The sequence below is a fragment of the Manis pentadactyla genome, chromosome 17 (genome assembly GCF_030020395.1).
Source record: "Manis pentadactyla isolate mManPen7 chromosome 17, mManPen7.hap1, whole genome shotgun sequence".
NCBI lineage: Eukaryota > Metazoa > Chordata > Mammalia > Pholidota > Manidae > Manis > Manis pentadactyla.
The window spans coordinates 11701562-11725417 of NC_080035.1; the positions used below are offsets into that span (position 1 = coordinate 11701562).

Consider the following 23856-nt stretch of genomic DNA (forward strand, 5'->3'; position numbering starts at 1 on the left):
CTGGACTATTTTGGACTGGACTAAATTCTTCTGCCTTTTCATGGTTGTAGCGGTGGCCATAGGCAGGTAGCGGGTGTGTCAACTGGGAGAAGAAAGTCTTTTTCTTCTTGCTGGACACCTTGCCCTTCTGTGCTGCCTGTCTCGGTTATCTGCACTCCTGGAGTAGCCACCAGATTAATCCCCTAAACTGCGGTGGGCGGGGTCTCCATCAGAGTAGTGCAGAACCCTGTGGGGAGTGGCAGGCACGCTGGCTGTGCTCCCCTGTGAAAGTGGCGCCCCTGCCGGGCAGCTGTGTACCAGCAGTGGCCTTTGGGTCTGGCCCGGGTGGCTGTGCATTTGTCTGGAATTCTGGGTGACTGCTGGGGGTGCAGCTGCTCCTGGGCCGCTCCTCTATCACTGCCAGGTCCTGTGGGCTGCTCCTGGGTCCCTCTGGTGCCGCTGCTGTCTGTGCATGCAGGCTGCACTTGGGCCCCTCTGGCACTGCCGTAGACATGCACGGGCCTCTCCCATGCCCTTCTGGTGCCACCGCCGCCGGCACGTGCGGGCTGCTCCTGGGGCCGCTCAGTTGCTGCTTCAGTGGGTTCACGTGGGCCTCTCCCGGGCCCCTGTAGCACCATGGCCCCCAGTGCACGTGGGCTGCTCCTGGGCTGCTCGGTTGCAGCTGCCATGGGCTTGTGTGGGCCTCTCCTGGGTCCCTCTGTTGTCGTGGCCGCTGGCACGCACTGCCGCTCTCCCACTACTGGGTTGGTGTGTCGGGGTCCGCGCCAGTTGGGGGAACAACTGGCAGGCTGCTTATTGCCATGAGGGACTTCAGAGCTGCGCTGCCGCCCAGGGGGTTAGGGTGCCTAAAGTTCCCCAGGATTCCCAGGTGCTGGCTAAGTGTGCCGGGACGACTTCGTCAAGCTGTGGTGTCCCTGTCTCTTTAAGACTTGCAAAAAGCACTTGCTTTTCTTTTGTCTCAGGGGAGCCGGTTGCAGGGACCTGACCATAAGTTTTGCTTTTTCGTTTCTCTAATATCCAGCACCCCATGCACTGTGTGTCTGCACTCCAGGTGCGGATTTCTAGAGCTGGTTGCTTAGTAGTCCTGGGCTTTCACTCCCTCCCCGCTCTGACTCCTTTCTTCCTGCCGGGTTCTGGGGGGGTGGGGGGCATTTGGGTCCCATCGGGCTGTGGCTTGTATCTTACCCCTTTCGTGTGATGTTGAGGTCTTGCAGATGTAGATGTATCCTGGCTGTTGTACTGTATCCACTGATGTCTTTTTTAGGAATAGCTGTATTTATATATTTTCATAAATATATATGTTTTTGGGAGGTGATTTCCACTGAACTACTCATGCCACCATCTTGGCTCCGCCCTCCTCAAGGCTTGAGTTTTAAATGAGTGACTCGTTGTACAACTAGTAATAAGAAGAATGCTAAGTCATTGTCTTATTAGAACAGAATAATTGGAAACAGTGTCAAAGACGATTCTCTTTGGATATTTTACTACTACAGCGCTGGGTGGAAATGGTGATTTGCCTTCTCTGAAGAACCTACAGATCTAAGTGGCTCTGGGGACCAAATCTCCTGGTTCTTTCAAAGACAGGGGCGGCATAAAGAAATCCTAAATTCAGTCAATTACAGTGTATTCACTGGGAATGTACTTCAGCTACAGAATCACTATCATTGAAAAAGAATTTAGTGAACACTTGCATACTGTGCTAAATATTATGTACTTAAAACCTATCTATAATAATCAGGAAAGTAGCTTCTTTACTTTTTATTCTAAGTTACATAACAGAAGGTGGTTTTTATTATACTGACAACTATAGGGGAAAAATAATTTTCCTCTACCATTTGAATACTTGGCTGAGACCCCTGTAATAAAACACAGGTTAACAAGAGAAAAACAAGCTTATTAACATGTATAGCTTGTGTATACACGGAGAGACCCAGGACAAATGAGCAACTGTATGAGGTAGCTTAGAATTCAGAATTAAATTCCATCTTAGGCTCCTTAGGGGAGAGTAAATGATTTTTAGGAAAGATAAATGGGCCCTTAGAAGACTACATAGGAGCTATGATAGTTTGTCACAAAGTCTGAGTGTGGTGTCTCTCTCTGACAATCGTCCATTTTCCCTGGTTGATAAAATTTCCAGGGAAGGGATATATATGACAACTGAGCTCCTTTTGGAGGATCTATCTTTGGGCAAATAAAGGTAGGTGAGAGAAAGCCTCTTTCTCCATTTGTTGTTTTCTAAGTGCCAACAGCTTAAAATATCAACAAACTGAAGTGGCATATTTTAGGATGGCATGCTCTGTTACCCTTCACAACATAAATAAAAGGGAAAAACATGTTTGATGTGGGGAGAAATGAAAAAATAATAGCAGAACCCTCATTGATATTAATACTTCAAAATGGAGCTTTGACCAATAGACAGCTAGTAAATTTTTTAGACATATTAACTAAATTAAACTTTAAAAAAATATATCACTTTATCTGAAATTACTCTATTTATCCTAGGCTTTGTATGAGCTCTGTGACTAGTTATGCCAAGTTAGTTTCTTAGAGAATAGTTCTGGAGCTCATCTGACCGGAAAAAGCACATGAATTCTTCATACCTTTAAGGCAGGATGGAAGGAATGCACTTCCAGAATTCACAAAGGCTAAGAATACTAGCTCTAATAAGGACTTAACATATACCCTGTTTCCTAAACAAATGAAGAACTATCAGAAAAGGAGATATAGATTAACTCATATCTTCTTACCATTTTCACTGAACTTTGCTTCTTACAAAAAAAAAAAAATGTTTTGGGCAGGATGTTCCATGAAAAAAATAAGCCAGCAAGTTGCTATGGGGCAAGGAGAATTTTCCACAGGTCAAATAAAGAACAGAAGAAATTAAATGCTGCTGGATGCCCTTGACCACAATTTTAATAATAAGCTTGTTTCCTAATGTCATAATTTCTGAACTTAATGTTCTTTAGAAACATCTTGTGAGAAAACTCCAGTAGTAAAGTTCATGTGATAAATTATGTTGACAATATTATTACATAGTGTGGGATTTAAGAAACATTTTACAAGTACTTTTTGAGTTGCTATTATATGCTTGTCAGAATAAACTTAGCTCTTAAGATGCTTTTCATTGGAAGTATTCCTTTCAAAACTTATGTACTTATTTATCAAGTAATTAGGGATCAACATTGGGTAACACAGTATTACCCCATTTTATTCAAAATATGTATTGATATACATGTAATTTAAAGCCATTTTTGTATGTCAATTATGACTTGAATAAGAAGGGTGTTAAGAAACTCTCTCAAACATCAAAGTTAAGCCACTGAGTTGGCAGTCTCATGTGATCCCATTTCTGTCTATAAATAACTGGGGCAAGAAAGCACCTGGACCTTCTCTGCCAGTTTTTGAAGGAAAGCTTTGTTGGCATCTTTGCAATTAACTTTATATTTAACTCAGTAAAGAGACTGAGTCAATTACATTATTTAATTTTCTTGAATTTGACAATTTTCTTGGGCTTTTTCCTCTTAAATTCCACCTCATGCTTTTGTTTGATATGCCAATATTTCCTTTCTAATCATCCTAATTTTTATCATTCATTCCATATGTAAATAGTACTGTTGCCTTTAATATTTTGTGATCATAATAGTAAGAGAATGTTACCCTGTGCTTCTGATTCCAAGTTAGCTTGCATGCATCTAAGATTCTCTTTTCTTTTTTAAAACTATTAAAATTATAAAAGATTTTGGCCTTTAAGACTAATGATTTCCTGTTTTTCTTGCATAGTGAAATTAACTGAAAAGACAATTTAAAATTTAAGTACAAGTTAATAAAAACTATCTTATCAACTTTCTTCTCCTCAAAGATAAGTCAGGGCAGAGGGAGAAAATGACCAAAGGAAAATTCCACAGTAAGGAATGACTTCCAACAGCTATTCCTTTCCCTTTGAGCTTTGAGACTTGAGATATATTGTTTGCAAACCTAATCTTTAAATACAAAGAATACTGGCTGCTATGATTTCTTTGTATTCCCTGACCTGGTTTTGGTACATGTATGATGGAAGGACAGAGGTCTTATTAGAATTATGATACAAATATGATAAATGTGTTTATTTCCATATTTAACTATTCAAAAAGATGTACAAATACAAATTGGTCCTTAGAACATGTTGGAAAGACTAGGTTATTACTGCCTCTATTCTACAGGTGCTCATGTTCAATAAAGGCTAAATGCTAAAATGGGAAAATACTTATCTTGTTCTATATAGACAGTGTTCCTTAATTATGTGTGATTAATGCCTTTCTTCAAGCATTCAGCATCTGCTTCTGATCAGTGAAGGATAATCCAACTTACCAAATCATTGTTTTCTTCATTTATGTTCAATTCTTAGGTGGCCATTGGAGTCTCAAAAATGTATATTCTTTCTTAGATTGCCTCTGCATCAGTAGAAAATGGTGCTCCTAGATTCTTTGGATACATCTATTTAGAAAAGTTAAAACATGAGTATGCTGTAGAAATCTAACTTGGGAGCCAGAATTGGCAGGAGTCTGATTTAACAGTATGTCTTGGACGCAGCTGTGAAGGAGTGGTTATGCTGTAGAGATCTGCACCTTAGTTCCACTACTTGCCAAGTTGTAAGACCTCAACCTCTCTGCACCTTACTTCCCTCACTTGCAAAAGGGAATTATAGTTCCTATTTATATGGTTGTGAGGATTAAGTAAGATAAAACACTTACAGTATTTTGAACAATGTGTAGTATAGAGTAGGCATTAAAAATATTAACTATGGTCTGGGGAGATTTGGAGTGTTATTTGATTATAGACAAAAAAATCTAAATAAACAAATTATTTCTTTTTTCAAAGTCATTTCACAGTTCTATAGCAGAAGTTAGAAATGAGTTTTTTTTAGGTTGTGAGAAAATTCTCCAAATTAACACATTCATAAGTCAGAAAAGACTGTAGAAGAATCTGTAACAGTTACATTGGTTCAAACAGGGAAAAAGTCTTTTATCCCCTTCATGTAGAAGAAACACTGTATGCAATTAGTATGTGTGCAGCACATCCTTCTTAGTATTCAGAAGCATTAAGCATTAATTAAAAGCATTAATTTCCAAGAGAGCTTTGAAAAATATTAGTCCCTAGAGTTCAGACTGGCTTTTCAGCAAATCCCTCAACACAGAGGGCATGGAATCTGAAACTGAGAGGATCTGAGTACCCAGATTTAGGCATAAACCTTGGTCAAGTTATTTAACCTCTCTGTGGTCACTTCTAGAATGGGCATAATGCCTCCCCAAAAGGGTAGAATTAAATGAGTTAATGCATATCAGTGTGCTCTCGGAACCACAAATTCAAATTTCTGTATTTTTGTTTTGTAAGTCTCTCTCCTATGAGGATATAAAATTGTTTAGCTGGCCAGACATTTACTTATATTAAGAAAATCGAACAAATTCTGCAAAAAGTAATCAGTTATTACTATACTCATTGAAATTTGAATGAAAAGTTTCAAAATAATCATTTTGTGCTACTTACAAAAAATAGCACATATTACTTCTGGTCTCACTTAAAATTTTTTCTAGAGCACAAACTGATTTATGAATATGTGGCAACATCCTCATGCATATAAGTTTCTTCATATGTAAAAATGTGATTTTGTCATGTTTATAACTCATGTTTAAAATGGACTTTTCCAGATGACTTTTAGAAGTTACAGGTAAGTAATATTGCATGACCAAAGCACTGGTTAGCCAGAATAATTACTGGAGTGGAGCAGTGGTATATTTTCTCCATACATTTCTCTTTAATGTCTTGGTCACTCACAGCCATTCTGAGTGTGAAAGTATTTCCTTCCTGCTCTTAGAGGGCATGCTCTTGGAAAATTACCTGGTTTTAAATACTGACCTATTTCACAGTTCTTACAAATAGGTAAACTGTGCTATAATGTTCAGCAAATTTTCTATTTTGTGGTAGAGAAAACGCCAAACAGACAAATATACATGCTGGTTTGCAATGTTCAATAACTGGATTTAAGTGAACACTGTGCTACAGACAAATCTTCTAGTCAGTAGAGTAATTCAGATATGCCTAGTAGCTTTATCCTTTGCCTTTTGAAAAAATGGCAAAGGATAATGCTAAGTACGAGGTTTAAAGGACTTAATGACATCATTACACATAGGAGTAGGCATTTAATATTAATGTAAAAAACTCACTTTTGTTTATTAAAAAGTGATAACATGGTAACACCTGGTTGTTGAAGTGCTTCTGCTTATTGTGATGTACTTGTATTCATATTTTACTGGTGATAGAAATGTTGGCATGGAGAGAGATTGAGAGGAGGTGGGGACATACACACAGGTGATAGAAATGTTGGCATTGAGAGGGAGAGGCAGAGGGGGAAAGGAAGTTTCTCTCTCACACACAGAAACACACAAACGTCTTTCAAGCTCAGGTTTCCATAACCGCAGAGTTGCTCTTTATGCCTTGGTGGGACTTGGTGTAGCCTTACCAGAAATTTGGAACTAATATGGGAGACAAAAATGAAATAATTTGAAAAGACCATATTTTCTTATGTTATCCTGGAAAAGTTTTTTTTTAATAACTTTCTTTTAAAGGAAGTAATATGCCCAGCCCCCAATATCAAAACTGCCAAAAACAATACCCCTTACTATTGGTTATTAAAACAAGTATCTGCTTTTATAAGGTGTCTTGCCAATGGGTTTCAGCCCCAGGCAAGTTCACTGTGGACTCACTGTGACCAAAGAAATGACAGTAGAATGTTCTTGGGGTGAAAGGGTTCTACCCAACTTTATTTCCACGGTGGCAGATCAATCACTAAAATCCCATTCACTCAAAGCGAGTCTGCATGCAGCAAGCCGGTCTCTACCTCTGGGCCTCTCTACCCGCACAGCTGTCCCCTGGGCCTCTGTCCTCGGCGCTGTCACCATTCCAGCCTCTGCTCTGCTCTCCTGCAGCCTTGCAGCTGTGCCACTGTGTCGTGCAGAGCACTGGGCAGGGTTCTTTATATAGAGTCAATAACGACGCATTGCCAACCTGTGTGTAGTGAGTCAGCTGACCAGGGCCAAGTGAGAATCCTGGCCATAGGAATTTTCATTTTATCTTCATAAAGATTATCTCAACCACTCATTCTGTCAAGTTTGGGTAAAACATTATTGTGGATGAAGTGAAGGTCTCTATGGCCAGGATTCTTACCTGGCCCTGGTCAGCTGACTCACTACACATGGGTGGGCAATGCGTCGTATTGACTCTATAAAAAGCTACACCCAGTGCTCTGGGCGACACGGTGGCACAGCTGCAATGCTGCAGGAGAGCAGAGCAGAGGCTGGAGTGGTGGCAGCTCCGAGGACAGAGACTGAGATGGCTGTGAGGGTAGAGAGTGCCTCGCAGGCAGACTCACTCTGAGTGGACGGGATTCTAGTGATCGTCCTGCCACCGTGGAAATAAAGTTGGGTATAACCCTTTCACCCTAAGAACGTTCTACCGTCATTTCTTTGGTCACATTGAATCCATAGTGGACTTGTCTGGGGCTGAAACCCCTTAGCAAGACAATTTATTATGTGTATTTCTTCTGCTTCTAACCTATCAGAACAATCATAGTGGGTATTTAGGTAGCCCAAGAGGTGCTGAATTGTTGGGGGTAATTTAAAATTTCGTCCTAAGGCAACATTTTGAGGGATCAAGGGCATTTTCTTTCCCACGGTAGTCCAAAGAAAGGCATTTTGTCCATCTACATTCCATTGCAGTTTGAATTGATTAGGATAGTTTCTATTTTCATTTTAAAAGTATTGAAAAAAACATGTCAGATTTACATTTCAAAAATGGATGACAGCCATTGTCCAGTCATATCATTTGCAACAGAAACTGGGTATTAAATTATCATTTTGTAAAATACACAAGTGGCCAGTTACATAAAAACAATCATTCATGTATTACATGAATATCATAAAACAAGTAGTCTTTTGAAATGTATTTGATTTTTATTACTGCATTGCTTTTCAGTATTTGTGAGCACCTACTTTGTACTAGCACAGAGCTCCAGATCAGTAATTTAAAGTAAAAATCCTGCCTTTTGAGTTTAGTGGGACCGTGGAAAAGGCAACTTATCAAAGCTTTGATACAGGATACATACATGGGGTGTTGAGAGTGCATTTCTATTCAGTAATGTAAGAGAATGGTGACATTCTTAACTTTTTTGAGGGATGGAATGCGGGAAGAAGTTTAGAGAAACTTAAACGTAGCATGTTGCACTGACAATGAGACGCCTATCAAAACTGCAAAAGACTACAGCTCTTTAAGCTTTAACAAGCTTCTGAAAAAGGATTGTAAATCTCCAAGTCTGAGATTTCCTAGTCTAATCATAAGCGTTTAGTTCCCCAGCAACCTACGTTAAAAAAAACAAAAAAATTTATAAGGTTTTCCCATATTACTTTGTTTTTAATTTCTGGGCGAGAAGTACTTTCTCGCTTAGTAGTAAAAAATGGTTAGAGCTAGACCATTTTAACGTGTAATGCCAAGGAAGTAACTCCCAATAAATTGCCTCCATTTAAACCTAAACTGTTTCTGTAGAACTATGCTCAGACCCATGCAGGTTTTTTTTTTAACTGAAATTGCAGATACTTTTTTCTTTTCTAACCCTAAAAGCAATCTTTATTTATCACGGCACTCGTGTCCCTCCATGACTAGGCCACTTGTCTTTTTAAGTTCAACCAATGGGAGCTACAGCCTGGACAGTTAAACGAAAAGCCGTCCTTGCTGGAGATAAGCTCCACCTGTTGAAGTCTGTTAGCTTACTGGGCTGGGCAGCTGCTTCCCCGCAGGTAAGAATGGATTGCAAGCACTCTTTGTCTAGAGAAGAGCCTACTCCGGAGGAGCCTAAAGGCAATTAACTGTATACAGCCGCAGCATCTGCCCGGCTGCCTCGTCCCTGCCCGTCGAAGGGCGAGCGGACCGCTTGGCAGCCACAGCTGCACTGCACAAAAGGCAGAACCTAACTTGAGGATCCACCCGTCTTCGGTGGGCTGCGAGGCTCGGCGCTAGGGGCATCCGCAGAGGGAGCGAGGGCGTTGCGGGCCGGGGGCGAGCCCAGGTGTGCGAGGGGGAGGAGGGCTCTGCCACGCGCCCAAGAAGAAAGCCTGACTCATGTCGTGGCGGCGGGCTCCTGGGAACTGAAACTCGTGATGCTGTTGCTGCGGAGAAAGCCTCATTAGCCATTCGGCAGGCGGGGGAACACCACCCAGAGCGCGCACACCCTAGACCTGACGCTCCGGCAGCCTCCGCGGGTCGCTCTCCGCCGAGCCCCCTCGCTTGCCGCTTGCGCGCGCGCGCCGGCCGCCAGCGAGAAAAGAGCGGACACACCTAACCTGCACGCGCCCCGCACCCTGCCCCACCCCCAACCGGGCGGAACCTTACAGGCCGATCGTATTCGCTCCCGCGGCCGAAATCCCCCACCCCACCACCTCGGCGCGCCTCCGCCAGCCTTCGGCAATTTCCGTCGGGAGACCTCGCGCTCCGCAAGGCCCGAAGTCCCGGCGCCTCCTTCTTGGCCGGACCTGGCTTTATGTCTGCGGCGCCTGGGCGCACGCGCAGACGCCATCTTCCCTCCTGCTGTTCGGCGTGTCCCCTCCCCCCAGCCCCCGCCGCCACCTCCTCCTCCTCCTCCTCTCGCCGGCGGTAGCCCCTCCTCCTTCTCCTGAGCTCGGGCGCCGGTCCCGCCTCTCCCGATGCCGCGAGAGACTGGGGGATACGGGGGAATCGGAGAAGAGCACTAGTAACAACCACCACAGCCCCCTCCCCGCCCGCCGCCCGCCGCCCTCCCCCGTCACCCACCCGCTCACCCGCCCCGTTTGCCGACACCGACCAACCCCACCTCTCGTTCCTTTGAACGGCGTCGGCTGCAGTCGCTGCACCAGCCCGTCTGGCCACCAACGCCGCCGAGAAAGAAGCCGCCGCCGCCTGCGGCCCCCTCCCGTCCGGGCCGCAGGAGCAGCCGGGAGAAGACGAGCCGGCTGTGGAGGAGGAGGACCAGCGCGGCTCGCACCCCTCCGCGCTGAGCGCGCGTCCCGCCGCCCTCCGGGGAGGCTCGGGCGCCGGCCCCTTCCTCCCCGAGGACGTGTGCCGAGCCGAGGCGCCTGCCCTGAGGGAGGAAAATGCTCGGGCTCCATGGCTGCCAGTGATGGAGCGGTCCCTGGGCTCCCGCCGCCACCGCCGCCGCGCCCCGGCCGTGCTCCGCGAGGACCCGGCGTCTCTGCGCGCCCGCCCGCGCCTCGTTGCTGGGCTCACCGTACCGGGCGCCCCGCCGCCGCCCGGCTCCGAGCCTCGCCGCCCCGGCCCCAGCCGCGGCCCGCGTTTCCGCACGGAGCAGCCGCCGCGAGCCCAGGGGGTTTGAAAGGGTCCGCGGGAGGTGGGGGGAGGGCGGAGCGGGGGCCGCGGGGCCGGGAAGGGAGGTTTGAGCGACCCTGAGCCCGGGGCTCGCCGGCGGCGGCGAGGGGAAGGCGGCACTCTGGGCACTGCCTTCGTGCAGAGCGCCCAAGAGGGTTTTGCAGCGGCCGAGGAGGGATTGAGGTGGGCGCTGAGTTGTCCGGGGAAGGTGGGCATTTCTCGGTTTTCCCACCCGCTCCTCTTACCTTCCCCCGTCCTTGCTCTCTCCCCTCCCGCTCTCCCCCTCCCTCCTGCCCCGCACCCCACGTGAAGAGGAGTATAAAGGGGGGTGTGAGACTAGAGGGGAAAGTGAATGGCGAAGGATTGAAGGGGTCCCCTCCTCGGGTTCCCGGCCGCCCTGTTCACCCTCGTTCATCCTCCCTTCCCGAATCTCGCCCTCGAAGGCAGGAGCGGCCGGCGCCTTCTGCTGAGGACCAGGAGGAGAAGGAGGAATCGCGCCGGGCGGAGCGTCAGGTCCCATTTTTCTCCCCGGCGTCTTGAATACAAAGATTACGGTGCAGAAGGAAATCGCACTCGCCTCCTCCGCCCCCCGGTACCCAACAATGCACCAGCCGCCCGAGTCCACTGCCGCCGCCGCGGCCGCTGCAGATATTAGTGCTAGGAAGATGGCGCACCCGGCAGTGTTCCCCAGAAGGGGCAGTGGTGGCGGCAGCGCCTCTGCTCTCAGTGCAGCGGGTACCGGCATTGGCAGTAATGCCACAGCTTCCGAGGATTTTCCACCTCCGTCGCTGCTCCAGCAGCCACCTCCTGCAGCATCTTCCACGTCGGGACCACAGCCTCCGCCTCCACAAAGCCTGAACCTTCTTTCGCAGGCTCAGCTGCAGGCACAGCCTCTTGCGCCAGGCGGAACTCAAATGAAAAAGAAAAGTGGCTTCCAGATAACTAGCGTTACGCCGGCCCAGGTGTCTGCCAGCATCAGCTCTAACAACAGTATAGCAGAGGACACTGAGAGCTATGACGACCTGGATGAGTCTCACACGGAAGATCTATCGTCTTCTGAGATCCTTGATGTGTCACTCTCCAGGGCTACTGACTTAGGGGAGCCTGAACGTAGCTCTTCGGAAGAGACGCTAAATAACTTCCAGGAAGCTGAGACACCTGGGGCAGTCTCTCCCAACCAGCCCCACCTTCCTCAGCCTCATTTGCCTCACCTTCCACAGCAGAATGTTGTGATCAATGGAAATGCTCATGCACACCACCTCCATCACCACCATCACATCCATCATGGGCACCACCTCCATCACGGGCACCACCATCCATCCCATACTGCTGTGGCCAGTACACCCATTCCTGGAGCGCCACCCTCAAGCCCAGTAACCAGAAAACTCTCTACAACTGGAAGCTCTGACAGTGGTACACCAGCTGCATCATCTTCTGCTGTATCATCGGGTGGCTCACCTGCATCTATAATGACTAATGTCAGTGCCCCGAGTACTACTGGCAGTATAGGTATAAATTCTGTTACTGGCACTAATACAGTGAATAATGTTAACATTACTGCTGTGGGTAGTTTTAGTCCTAATGTGACCAGCAGCATACTTGGTAATGCTAATATACATGCAAGCAATATTCCTAGTGCTGCTAGTGTGAGTGTTGGGCCTGGAGTTAGCAGCGGTGTTAATGTGAGTATCTTGAGTGGCATGGGCAATGGTACTATTTCTTCCTCCGCTGTTAACAGTGTTCTTAATGCAGCTGCAGGAATGTCTGTGGGATCCGTGTCAAGTCAGCAGCAACAGCCCACAGTTAACACGTCAAGGTTCAGAGTTGTGAAGTTAGATTCTAGTTCTGAACCCTTTAAAAAAGGTAGATGGACTTGCACTGAGTTCTATGAAAAAGAAAATGTTGTACCTGCTGCAGAAGGTGTGGCGATAAATAAAGCAGTGGAAACTGTAAAACAAAACCCAGCAGAAGTGACTTCTGAGAGGGAGAGCACCAGCGGGAGTTCAGTGAGCAGTAGTGTCAGCACACTGAGTCACTACACAGAGAGTGTGGGAAGTGGAGAGATGGGAGCCCCTGCTGTGGTGGTGCAGCAGCCACCGGCTCTTCACGGTGTGGCCCTTCAGCAGATGGACTTCAGTAGCACTGGTCCACAGAGTATGTCAGCAGTTAGTATACCACAGAGTATTTCTCAGTCACAGATCTCACAAGTACAATTACCGTCTCAAGAACTGAGCTATCAGCAAAAGCAAGGTCTTCAACCAGTACCTCTGCAAGCCACTATCAATGCTGCAACTGGTATCCAGCCATCACCTGTTAATGTGGTTGGTGTAACTTCAGCTTTAGGTCAGCAGCCTTCCATTTCCAGTTTGGCTCAACCCCAGCTGCCATATTCTCAGATGTCTCCTCCAGTGCAAGCTCCCCTTCCAGGGGCACCACCCCAGCAGTTACACTACGGACAGCAACCGACTGTTTCTACACAGATGGCCCCAGGCCACGGCAAATCAGTGAGTCAGAATCCTCCTTCAGAGTACATACAGCAGCTGCCAATTCTTCAAACAGCAGTGTCCTCTGGACAGCCCAGTTCTGCAGGAGTGGGAGCAGGAACAACGGTGATTCCTATAGCTCAGCCACAGAGTATCCAGCTGCCAGTGCAGCCCACAGCTGTCCAAGCACAACCTGTAGGGGCAACTGGCCAGCCTGTTGGCCAGGCTCAAATAGCCGTATCAGCAGTACCTAGTGGCAGTCAAGTTGCAAATATTGGTCAACAAGCAAACATACCTACTGCAGTGCAGCAGCCCTCTACCCAAGTCACACCTTCAGTTATTCAGCAAGGTGCTCCTCCATCTTCACAGATAGTTCCACCTGTTCAAACTGTGATTACTCATCAGGGAGTTCAAACTAGTGCTTCAAGCCTTCCTCAACAATTGGTCATGGCACCCCAAAGTACATTGTTAACTGTACCTCCCCAGCCACAAGGAGCAGAATCAGTAGCTCAAGTTGTTTCACAGCAGTTGCCTGCAGTTAGTCCTTTGCCTTCTGCTAGTAGTATTTCTGTTACCAATCAAGTTAGTTCAGCTGGTCCTTCTGGAATGCCTTCTGTCCCAACAAACTTGGTTCCACCACAGAATATAGCACAAACCCCTGCCACTCAAAACACTAATTTGGTTCAAAGTGTTAGTCAACCTCCCTTGTTAGCAACTAATATAAATTTGCCTTTGGCACAACAGATACCACAAAGTTCCACCCAGTTCTCTGCACAATCATTATCTCAGGCTATTGGAAGCCAAATCGAAGATGCCAGGCACCCAGCGGAACCCTCCTTAGTTGGCTTACCTCAGCCTATCAGTGGTGACAGTGGGGGAATGTCAGCAGTTTCAGATGGGAGTAGCAGCAGCCTAGCAGCCTCTGCTGCTCTTTTCCCGTTGAAGGTGCTCCCGCTGACGACACCCCTGGTGGATGGCGAAGATGAGAGGTAAGACCATGCCATGTTTCTGAAGATGTTTAACAGATTCAAGGTTAACCTGTTCAGTGGCTGAATATATGCACAAAATTAGTCTGAAACACTATGTATTTTTTCACTTTTGTATATAAAAATGCATTTCTGTGGTAACTTTCCCAGAGTGGGAATGTTATGGAATGGTTTCTGAATGGATAGAATATGGTATAAGTAACACGAAAACAGTATTTGACAGAATAGTTACTCAGCATTAAGAATAGGTTCAGGGGCACCAAGTGGTTTTTGTTATTTACAAAATGCTTTGGAGAAAGAAGATTAATTACAAACATTTAATTTTTTACTAACCCATATAAAAGTAAATTCTTTGATCTACGAAAATCTTTTATGATCATCTCTTGGGGCAGGGGGTTGTGGTTCCCACATTTGTTTCTCCTTTACCAGGCTGGACAGTCCTTTTCAGTTCTGTTTGAGCTTAGTCTGTGAAAGATAATGTCACCTGCTTTTCCTAGTCATACAAAGGAGAGATTACCTAATCTGAGTTATATAGGTTGCCCTCATACTGTAATCGACCAACTTCTGTGTACTTACTTAATAGCCATTTTATCTGAACTGAAAGGAATGGGAATCTTTAGAAAGTATTTTGTGCAGAAGGAGGGCATACACTGTCAAAATTGCATATATGCTGTACATTGTTCCTTTTGCATAGATCAAGGTGGTAGCCATTTTCAAGAGTAAAGAAAGAAAGTCTTAGAGGGTTGAATTTATAGAGGCATGAAAATCTTGCTAATCTACTCCACTTGTCCCCTTCTTCCTTTATAAAAAAAACGAAAAACCGTAAAGCCTAAAGTAGAGTATCAAACCAGTGTTTTCTTAGTCGGACTGGAAATAATTTACTAATCATACTGAATCAAATTGTGTCTTTGGAACTGACTAGCTAGAAAAGTTGTGAAGTTTCTCATAATTTACATTGCTTTAAACTAAGTTGATTTTTAAAGGAATGTTCTCACACGTTTGCCATTCTGAATAACCTTGATCAAAGTAATACAGGATTATGACAAAAGCTATTCATTTTCACTGTGGAACCTTGAATAAGCTTAAAATGTAACATTTCACTGTCAGTTGGAGACTTGTGATTGAAGTTTCGTCAAACTAATTGTAACATTTACATTCTAAATTAATATTTGTGGTTTTCACTTGGGGAACATTGAGCATATTTCAAAAGAATTGCAATTTTAGAAAAAGAAAACAAAGGCCAAATGGTTCAGTAAGGTTTGCATGATTTTTTTTTTCTGTTGCTTAAAAGATAAAAGGTAAAGGCATGGTTAATTGAAATAATTTAAAATCTTGTCTTCAAGATTTTTATTATTTTTCTAAAAAGTCATATATTTGAAGTCTTGTTATCTAATCAGATGTATTCTGTCAATATCATTGTGTTCAAATTGTACTTCAAAGGGTAGAACTCTCCTAAGGTAGTTTCCTTTATGTACCTTAGGAACATTACTCCTAAGGTAGTAATGTTAAAGCTTTGTTTTTATCATATCATGCCAATATTCACCTATATTTTAAAGAATTATTTACCCCAGATATTAGTGATTTCTAAATATGAACGGGGTGATCTAAATGAAGCCCCTATAAAGAACAGGTATCTTACATGGATGTTAAATTCTGAGAAATAGAAGGTGGGTGATATACACAAATGAAAACCACACTTTGATTCTTAACCTGCCATGATTTTAGTTAATTACCATTTGTAGTCTCCTGACTTTCTCCTTTTTTTCCTCCTCATGGTTAGAGCGTGGTAGAGCTTTTCACAACTTGCTGTTCCAGACAATTAAAAGTCAATGCTGCTGCTTACCACTAGGTTTTTAACTGAGGGGCTAGAGTCCCAGTTTAAGATGTTTGTACAAAATTAATTTTTCCATACAGTAACTGAGATGAAGAATAATTAGGGGGAAATTATGAAGAAAGGTTTGGAATGAAAGGGACAAAAGAGATACTGAGAACTGTGATGAAATATTGGTATAAAGTAACTTGATTATACCTGTTTTGAATTTACTGCATGCTTAAGCCTTTGCTAGTTAACATCCAAGTTAAGTCATCAAAACTATAAAATTTGTGTTTCAGAGGTATCCTTTAAATTCTGAAAAATCTAAATGTTTCACCCCTAAAATACATGTAAAGGTCAGAAAGCATAAATATGCATATTATTTTCTTTATTGTGTCTTACTATAGATTATTTATCACTATAGTTTGGAAAAAGAAATGTTGTTAAACTTAAATTTGCCCTTGGAAGGGAACTTGAGAATACCTACAAGAGAAAAAAATGATAATAAAAAAAAATTCTTTTTACATTTTCTTCCTATGTTCGCTTCTGTGTCACTTGCATCTTCTGGTCTTGGTGAACTATTAGTCCTATGGGAGAAAGGGGTACATATAATTTCAATATTATGATTTAGAAAACATGTTAACAAAACTTTCTGGTGGTAGGGCACATGAAAGGTGGTTATTTTTTAGTTGTCTTTTGAAGTAATATTTTAACACTTTAAGTATTATAATGTTTATTAGACAAGTGGAAAGTGCTTTCAGTTGGCCACTAGGAAAGACTGAAGATGTGAAACATGGATCAGGCATTAAAATTATCTCATTTAAAAAAAAATCATTCTTATGTCTTAATGTCTTATTTTAGAGTTTAATATGAACTTACCTTTACAATGCAGGATACATACAGGTATTTCACACTGATATAGAGTCTTTTGTGCTTTGTGATTATTATTACAGCCTCATGTGAAATTGGTCAAACTTCTGTTCACCCTTGAAGGCTCAGCTCAAATGTTCTCTCTGAAGCATTGTTTTCACCCAGGGAATGTTGTTTCCTTGGCACTTTTTAGTGTTCCTCTATTTAAGGCACTGCACACATTCAATTATAATTATGTTTACTTATCTTCCCCCACAAGATGAGTTCCTCAAGGGCAAGAACTAAGCATTTTTGAACAAATTAATGAGCTAATCTTTCGCGTCTTTTTCTCTCATGATTTGAAATTTATGTTGTCTCTCAACTTAAGCATGATTTTAGGGATGCAGGGTCATATAATTTATGCAACGAATTGAAAAGAAATGAATAAAAACACTTGCTGTTTGTTCTTTTACCTCGTCATTTCTTGAGGTGAATTGATACCTGTCTACTGAATGCATTGCCTCTCATATAGTAGGCCCTCAAATATTTATTCAAGAGGAATGAGAGTTTTCTTATCTATAAAACAGGAATAATACTCATTTTGCTTACTTTGGAGGATGGTAGCATCAGATAAAATACTTTAACTGTAAAATACTAAATTGTAAGTTTTAGTTTTTACTTAGGTTTTACATGAGCAATTTAAAGAGTCAAAATAGTTCATGTGGTTATCAAACAAAAGCTTCCTGCCCCTTCCTTTCCATTTACCCTTTCCCAGATGCAATCACTTTCACCTCTTTTAGATGACTATCATGATAATTATCTTCTAGTCTCTAAATAACATGCTTGTATTGCTTCTGGATATGCAGCATAGCTAGATGGTTAGGAACTGGACTCTGGAATTACATTGATTAAGTTTGATCATTCCTCAGTCATTTACTAGTTTTATGTAATATTGGGCTACGTAACCTTTTTATGTCTGCTTATTTTTAAAAATGGGGATAATAGTACCTACTTCATGGTTGTTACAAGAATACATGAATTTGGAAAGCACTTAGAACTGTGTCTAACCATATGCACTATATAAGTGTGTGTTAAATGAAACACTCCTTTTGTTATTGGCTTTATTAACTTCCTGCATAGAAAATAATGATTTAACTTTGCTGTCATTACCTACTCAGCTGGTTCCCCATCCTATTAATACTATGATTGCATCACTGTTGATTATTCAGTAGTCTTACAAAGTATGAGTACTGTTCCTGGCCTGGACTATGTCTTGCACTTGTCTCCCTCCTCCCACCCCCACCCCAGCCATCTAGTATATTACAGTATACTACTATATATAAAGTATATGTTTTCTATACTATTGAGATGACATATAATATGAAATTGTTAGTGTGTCCCCTCTCCAAGTTTTCATTTGTCAGCTTAGTGTGTTTCCTTTCCATTTTTGTATGTTTTGGGTTTTAACTTTGTAATAGAGCCTTTCCTCAGAGGTCTGGTAATTCTTGGCTGTCTGCTTGCACTTAAGTATAGGAGACTAAATAGCTGATAAGAAATTATCAGTGAGTTTTGGCCTGTTAGCTTTACTGTAAGGGTTATCTGGCTGAAGCCCATTGTCTATCCCCCACCCCCTTAGTTTTCTCTATTTACTTCAACACCCTCTCTAGTTTACTTAATATTATATCAAATGTCTCTTCAGATGTTCAGACATACCAGGTATTACCAATTTTATCTTCCTAAGGAAGATTTTCTCATATCCCTGTTACCTTCATTCTAAACTGAATACCTTGTAGACTTGGTACACAACACTTAACTATGGGATTCCCTTTACTTTCTCTTGTAGTTGGATATCCATTTTCCAGTAGCCTATGTCATGTTCATTCTTGGTTTCCAGATGTTTTAAAATGGCTCTGGTTTACCTTGCCACTTGTTTGATTCTTTGGTTAAGTAAAGAGTACCAAATTGGAAATTGTGTTATTTTATAATTTTACTCCATTGCTTTCTAGCACCCATATTGTTTTTGAGAAGTGTGACGCCATTCTGATGCCTCATATATTATATGTGACCTGTGTGTTTATATTTTGTTTTTCCTTTTTTTTCTTGTTTTCCTTTTTTTCTTCCCCCCCTTTCCCCTCTCATTCTTTAAATCTCTGAAAGCATTTACAATTGTATCTTTCCAGTGTTCTGAAATTTTAAAATGATGGATCCTTGTGTCGGGTCTCTTTCCAGCCATGGTGCTCAGTATTGGTGCCCTTTCAGTCTGGAAACATCTTTTAAATCTGAGAATTTTTTTGAAATAAGGTTGTTGATTATTTCTTTCCATTTTCTGTCTCTTTTTCCTTTCTCAAACTCCTCTTATTGGGATAATGGACCTTCTTGACCAGTCTTCTGATTTTCTCATGATATTGTCTTTCTTATTTTCCATTTCGTTTTGCTCTATTTCTATTGAGCTTTCATTTATCATATATTTAAGTTTCAAAAACTTTTGTTTTGGTCTTTGCTCATTTTAAATAGTATTCTGTTCTAATAAGGATAGTACTTTTCCTTAGTTGTCTAAATATATACATGTTAGACCTTTTTTTTTTTAAAGATGTCTTCTTCATGTGATCTGTCTCTTCCAGTTTTTGTTTTCTTTGTTATCGTTTGCTTTGGTTTCATCTTTCATATTATAACCTTTCCTTAGATGGTTGGTGGTTTTATGTAAGAGTGGGAGTAAAATGCTGATTAGAAAATCTACAGTGAAATAGCTTTACTGTATGGTAACCTGGCTGGGCTGTTTGGTTGGAGGATTTTTGATGTTAATATCTTCATGACTTTCCTCCTAGCTGGGTAGATTCTTTATAGAAGGCTTTTCTCCCTAGAGGTGAAGGCCTGTCTACCTTGGGGGAGGTGGAAAGAAAGTAGGGTAAAAGGTCTTGGAGAATCTTAGCATCTCCATATATGTATCTCTTCACTCAGTCACCCTGTTTTCAGTATGTTCTCCTGCCTACTACCATGCTTGATTCTCTCAGTCTTGGGATCTTGTGTTTCCTCTTCTCTAGACAATGTATTTCCAGTTTTTTTTTATTGGAGTTCAGGAAGGATGTTGGGATCTGTGGGGCTGTTTGTTACTTAAGCACACTTTTTAAAACAATTTTCCCGTTTTGAGCACCCTCTTTCCCCTTATATTCCACTTCAGGTATATGTGGTACAGCCAATTCCTGAGTCTTTTGGGGATTTTACAGTTTAAATTGAGTTTGTTCTTGGCCCTCTACTGTTTGCTAAAGATTTGACTTTCTGGTGTTTGCTAAGTCATTTGTCACTCAGCCATCTGCTTTCCAGCTTCCAAATTTTTGTTGCTATTGTCTTTTTACCTGTTCTCTAAATTTTTGTAGGCTTATGTCTTTATATCTTAAAAAATCTCCTTTTCTGTCATTTTAATGTGGGGTGTTTAGGAAAAGAGTGTACCATAGATGTGTATATTTACTATCATTACATACCTATCTCAGCTGAAGAATACTCTATTATTAATGTAAAGAATGATGGTTAGTAAAGTCATTGTTCTAAGATTTGATCTATGAGTACATAAATTTGAAGAGTAGACTTGCTTGGTTTATATCCAGCAGAAATAAGAATAGTACATAACTAAGTATTTCAGTTCACAGAAGTGATTAAAAATGTTGGGATTAGAGTCACTTAATATTTATTATGACATTTAACCAACTCAGTAATTGTAAATTAAGTTTTTTTTCTACATACATAGCAGTAAAGCAGAGCTAAGGTTAAAAGCCATTTTACCCATTCAAAATTTCCTTTACTACTTACAAAGCCAGTAAGAGGTAAGGCTGATGCCTATAAATAATATTACTGTGGCTGAAAACCTAGAAAAAGATAGGCTTCACTGATTTGTATGTTAATACAGATAATGGAATTATCATAGAACATATCAACATTTACCTGTAACCCCTTAGTGAGAAAAAAAATGGTTAAAGTTGTCACAGTTGGTATTACTGGAATGAGTAGACATTCAAGTATCAAATGCATTAATTTTAACATGTTTTTTCTTTTGAAAGTTGTATGAATGTGATCTTTACGGGAAAATGATTTTTTAAATTTCCTAATAATTCAGTCTTTGTAAAATTAGATTCAGAATTGCAAAAAAAAGTATATTTTATTTCTTGTTTAGGAAGTTTAAAAATATGAAACTATAAAGTATGACTTGTTCTGGTGCTGCAGTATTGAAACTGCTGCAATATTAGAATGCTGGTGGTTGGTTTTTGCCATGCCATTGTGTTGCTCGGGTTGAATATATCATGGTAATAATACTCTCACTAAAAGAAATTAAAAGTTTTTTAAAGCATGTTTACATTATTTTTAAGCACTATTTATAATGAATTTTAGGTTCTAGGTTGATTTTTTTTTTTCCTAGTCTCACATATATTCAAATGTCCTCTTTGCCACCATTTCTTCCTTACCAGTCAGTTTGACCTGGAAATCTTACTTGACTTTACAGTGCTATTAGGCAAAGGTGACCTGTTTTCCCTTCTTGAAACACTCATTGTCTTTTTGTCTCACTAATATCCTTCTTATTTTCTTCCCACCTTTCTGGCCACTTCTCTTCAGCCTCTTTCAGATCACTTCCTCAATCAGACTCTCAGTGTTGTGGTTTGGATTTCTGAGTCCTCTTCCCATTTAATACTATTTCCATAAGTAATCATATGTTGCTTTAAGTACAGTCTTGATGCTGCGAATTCCTGAATGCATATCACTGACCTGTAGCTTTAAGTCATCTGTCTTCTCATTGGCTTTTCAATCTCAACAGATCATAAACTTAACTCTTCATTACCTAACTGCTCTAATTTCTTTTTCCTTTAATCATCATCATCTTAGTACAACCATTTCTTACTCTAGTTCTTCACTTCAGAAACCTGAAAGTCATTCTTGATATCTTCATTTTCCTCACTCTATATCCTGTTACCTTCAAAATATATCTTGAATTAATCTTTCTACCATTTCTATTGCCACAACTCTAAAGTAACATATTCAACTCTCTATTACAGTACTAGGTAGCTTCCATACTAGCCTCCTGCATACATTCTTGCCTTTCTCTGATGTTCTTATTGTCAGAATGATATTCTTAAAATTGAAACATATTTGGATCATTCACTTGCCCAAAACCCCTGAAAACTCTCCCATTTCTTTTAAAGTAATTTTTGCTTTTGCTTACTTCTAGCTTCATACTATGCCACGTTCTCCCTCATTTTCTGCATTCCAGCTGGCTTCTTTCAATTCTTCAAGTTGCCATCCATTCTTACCCTTTCCTCTAGGGTTTGGCACCTGCTCTTCCTTGAGCCTGAACATTTGTCATCTTCCCTCCATTCCTTCTTAAAGCTTAAGTGTCCCTTTTTAAGAGAATGTCTCTGACATACCAATCTAAACTTAGGTTCTTTGTTATACTGTTTAATAGCACTTTGTTATTTTATAATGCTTATTACAACTTGTAATTAATTTTTGGTTTTTGTGTTTATGTTTTTTGTGTTGATGATTTTAACCTTCATGAACAAGGATGTTTGACTTACCACTGTATATACAAAGTATATTTCAGTTTTCAACATGAGGTACTCAGTAAAAATCTGCTTAGTGAATAAATGAAGAAAACATTTTTTATATTGGCATATAAGGACAATTAACCATTTTAAAAACACTATTATATATTAGAAAGGTAAATATATTCTTTATAGAAGATCATGTGATGTCACTATTTTCTCATTTAATGGAGGTGACTGAGAATTACTTTTTACTGTGTAAGCCAGAAAACAATGCTTAGTTGCTGCTTTTGATAAGCATTTTGACTTATTTTATGCTTATTTTGTATTTATGTTTCTGCTAATAAAAGTTCTCCAGCTTGAATAGCACTCTCATCTCATTTATTTCAAATTAGAATATCAGTATTCTTCTTCATTTACTTTTGACTGGCTCAGGTATTTAGTGTATATCTTAGATGATATCTAAATATTACCTTGGAAGTTCTTTGGTGCAGTTTCAGATGTTGAAAATACATATATTTGACTTGTAAAGTGTGACTTGTTTGTGTTGAGAGTTTTGATTAAGCAGTTTAGTAAGCATTATGTTAATTTCTCATTTAAAAATCCTTATCTATTTTACTTATGTAGTTTACTCACTGTAGTTACTTGTTATTAAACCAGTAATTTATGGATTACATAAAAGAAGAGGAACCATGAAAAAAGTTTGGCAGTGATAAGAAACAAATTTGGTTAATTATATGTGTCTATTAAATGGGAGTAAAAAAACATTAAGAGATAAGGCCTTTACTTTTAAGGCTGGAGTAATTAACAAGGGAAAAGTAGAATCTAATAGTAATAAAACCTAATAAAAATAATAAAAATAATTAAAAAGTGCGATAATAATCAGAGGCTGGTTCTGAGAGTCTGTAAAGGTTTTCCTATCCTTGTTGTGGACATATCAGTGTTAAACCTGGTTGCCTGGCTTAAAACCATATTTTCTTGGCTGGGGAGAAGATTTACTATGGCTTGATTTTATTAATGGTTAACTTTATTCTTTTTATATTGCAGCATATACAATAAAATGCACAAATCTTGATTTACACCTCAATACATTTTGACATGTGTATACACTTTTGTAACCATCACCCAGATCAAGATACCAAACATTCTCACCCATTTTTCCCCCCTTCACCTGTTCCACCATCCTAGTTCCCCCTCCGCCCCTGCCAGGGTTAACTTCAGATCATGGGTGTTTCTGCCCTTCCTCATCTGTGGAGCCGTGGAGTAAAGGGTTACACTGAGCTTCATTTGGATAAGACAAATGACAACAGCATCTTATTTTTCCACTCCTAGATTATTTTTGTAATATCAGCTCACCACTCAGGTTGAGGAACTCCTGATACCCTGTGCACATGTCTGAGTATTCTTTTTTTAAATGTAAATCGTAGATGGATTGATTATAAAATTGCTCATTGTTGATGAGACTTCATTCTTTCCCTGCTCTCTAGTTATCTGATTTTTTAGTTATTACATATTCTTAGTGTATATTCACATGGTAACAAACAGCATACAGAAAAACATTCTGTCAGCAGTAAGGAAGAGTAAGTTTATCTAAGGAATGCTTTGAAGGTATAAGCATACAATTGAAGTAATATTTAGCATTAAATTTTTGCTATCTTATGGCTATATTTCTAGTGATGGTAGCAATAAAACCTTAATCTTGAATAATTTTTTTGGGTTGCTTTTGACAAAGTACTTTGAAATAGATTATATTCTCTTGAGGCTTAACAGTCTTTAAGTTGATAAGATGCTTTTGTTCAATTTTCACAGAAGAA

At 41.0% G+C, this 23856-nt stretch overlaps 1 protein-coding gene and 1 long non-coding RNA gene across 16 annotated transcripts in view; one reads left to right on the forward strand and one right to left on the reverse strand.

Annotated features, from left to right (window-relative positions):
* Positions 1-1193: 1193 nt before the first annotated feature.
* LOC118914642 (uncharacterized) lies at positions 1194-7128 on the reverse strand. Its single transcript, XR_008994564.1, has 3 exons — positions 6875-7128; positions 4348-4473; positions 1194-1396 (listed from the first exon to the last, which is right to left on the reverse strand). It is a non-coding gene; the product is annotated as an uncharacterized LOC118914642 (long non-coding RNA).
* Positions 7129-10477: 3349 nt separating this feature from the next.
* Positions 10478-23856, forward strand: part of TSC22D1 (TSC22 domain family member 1) — a 172598-nt gene continuing 159219 nt past the window's right edge. For 4 of the 15 annotated variants that reach the window (XR_005025692.2, XR_005025693.2, XR_005025694.2 and 1 more), the window contains exon 1: positions 10486-13858. Coding sequence is in view for 10 of the 15 variants with exons in the window: in XM_057494553.1 (XP_057350536.1) it covers positions 10989-13858 (2870 nt within the window). In the remaining 5 variants the exon portion in view is untranslated. Of the gene's footprint in view, positions 13859-23856 lie in introns of all 15 variants that reach the window. The other 11 variants (XR_005025697.2, XM_057494557.1, XR_005025695.2 and 8 more) reach the window with 8 other exon arrangements.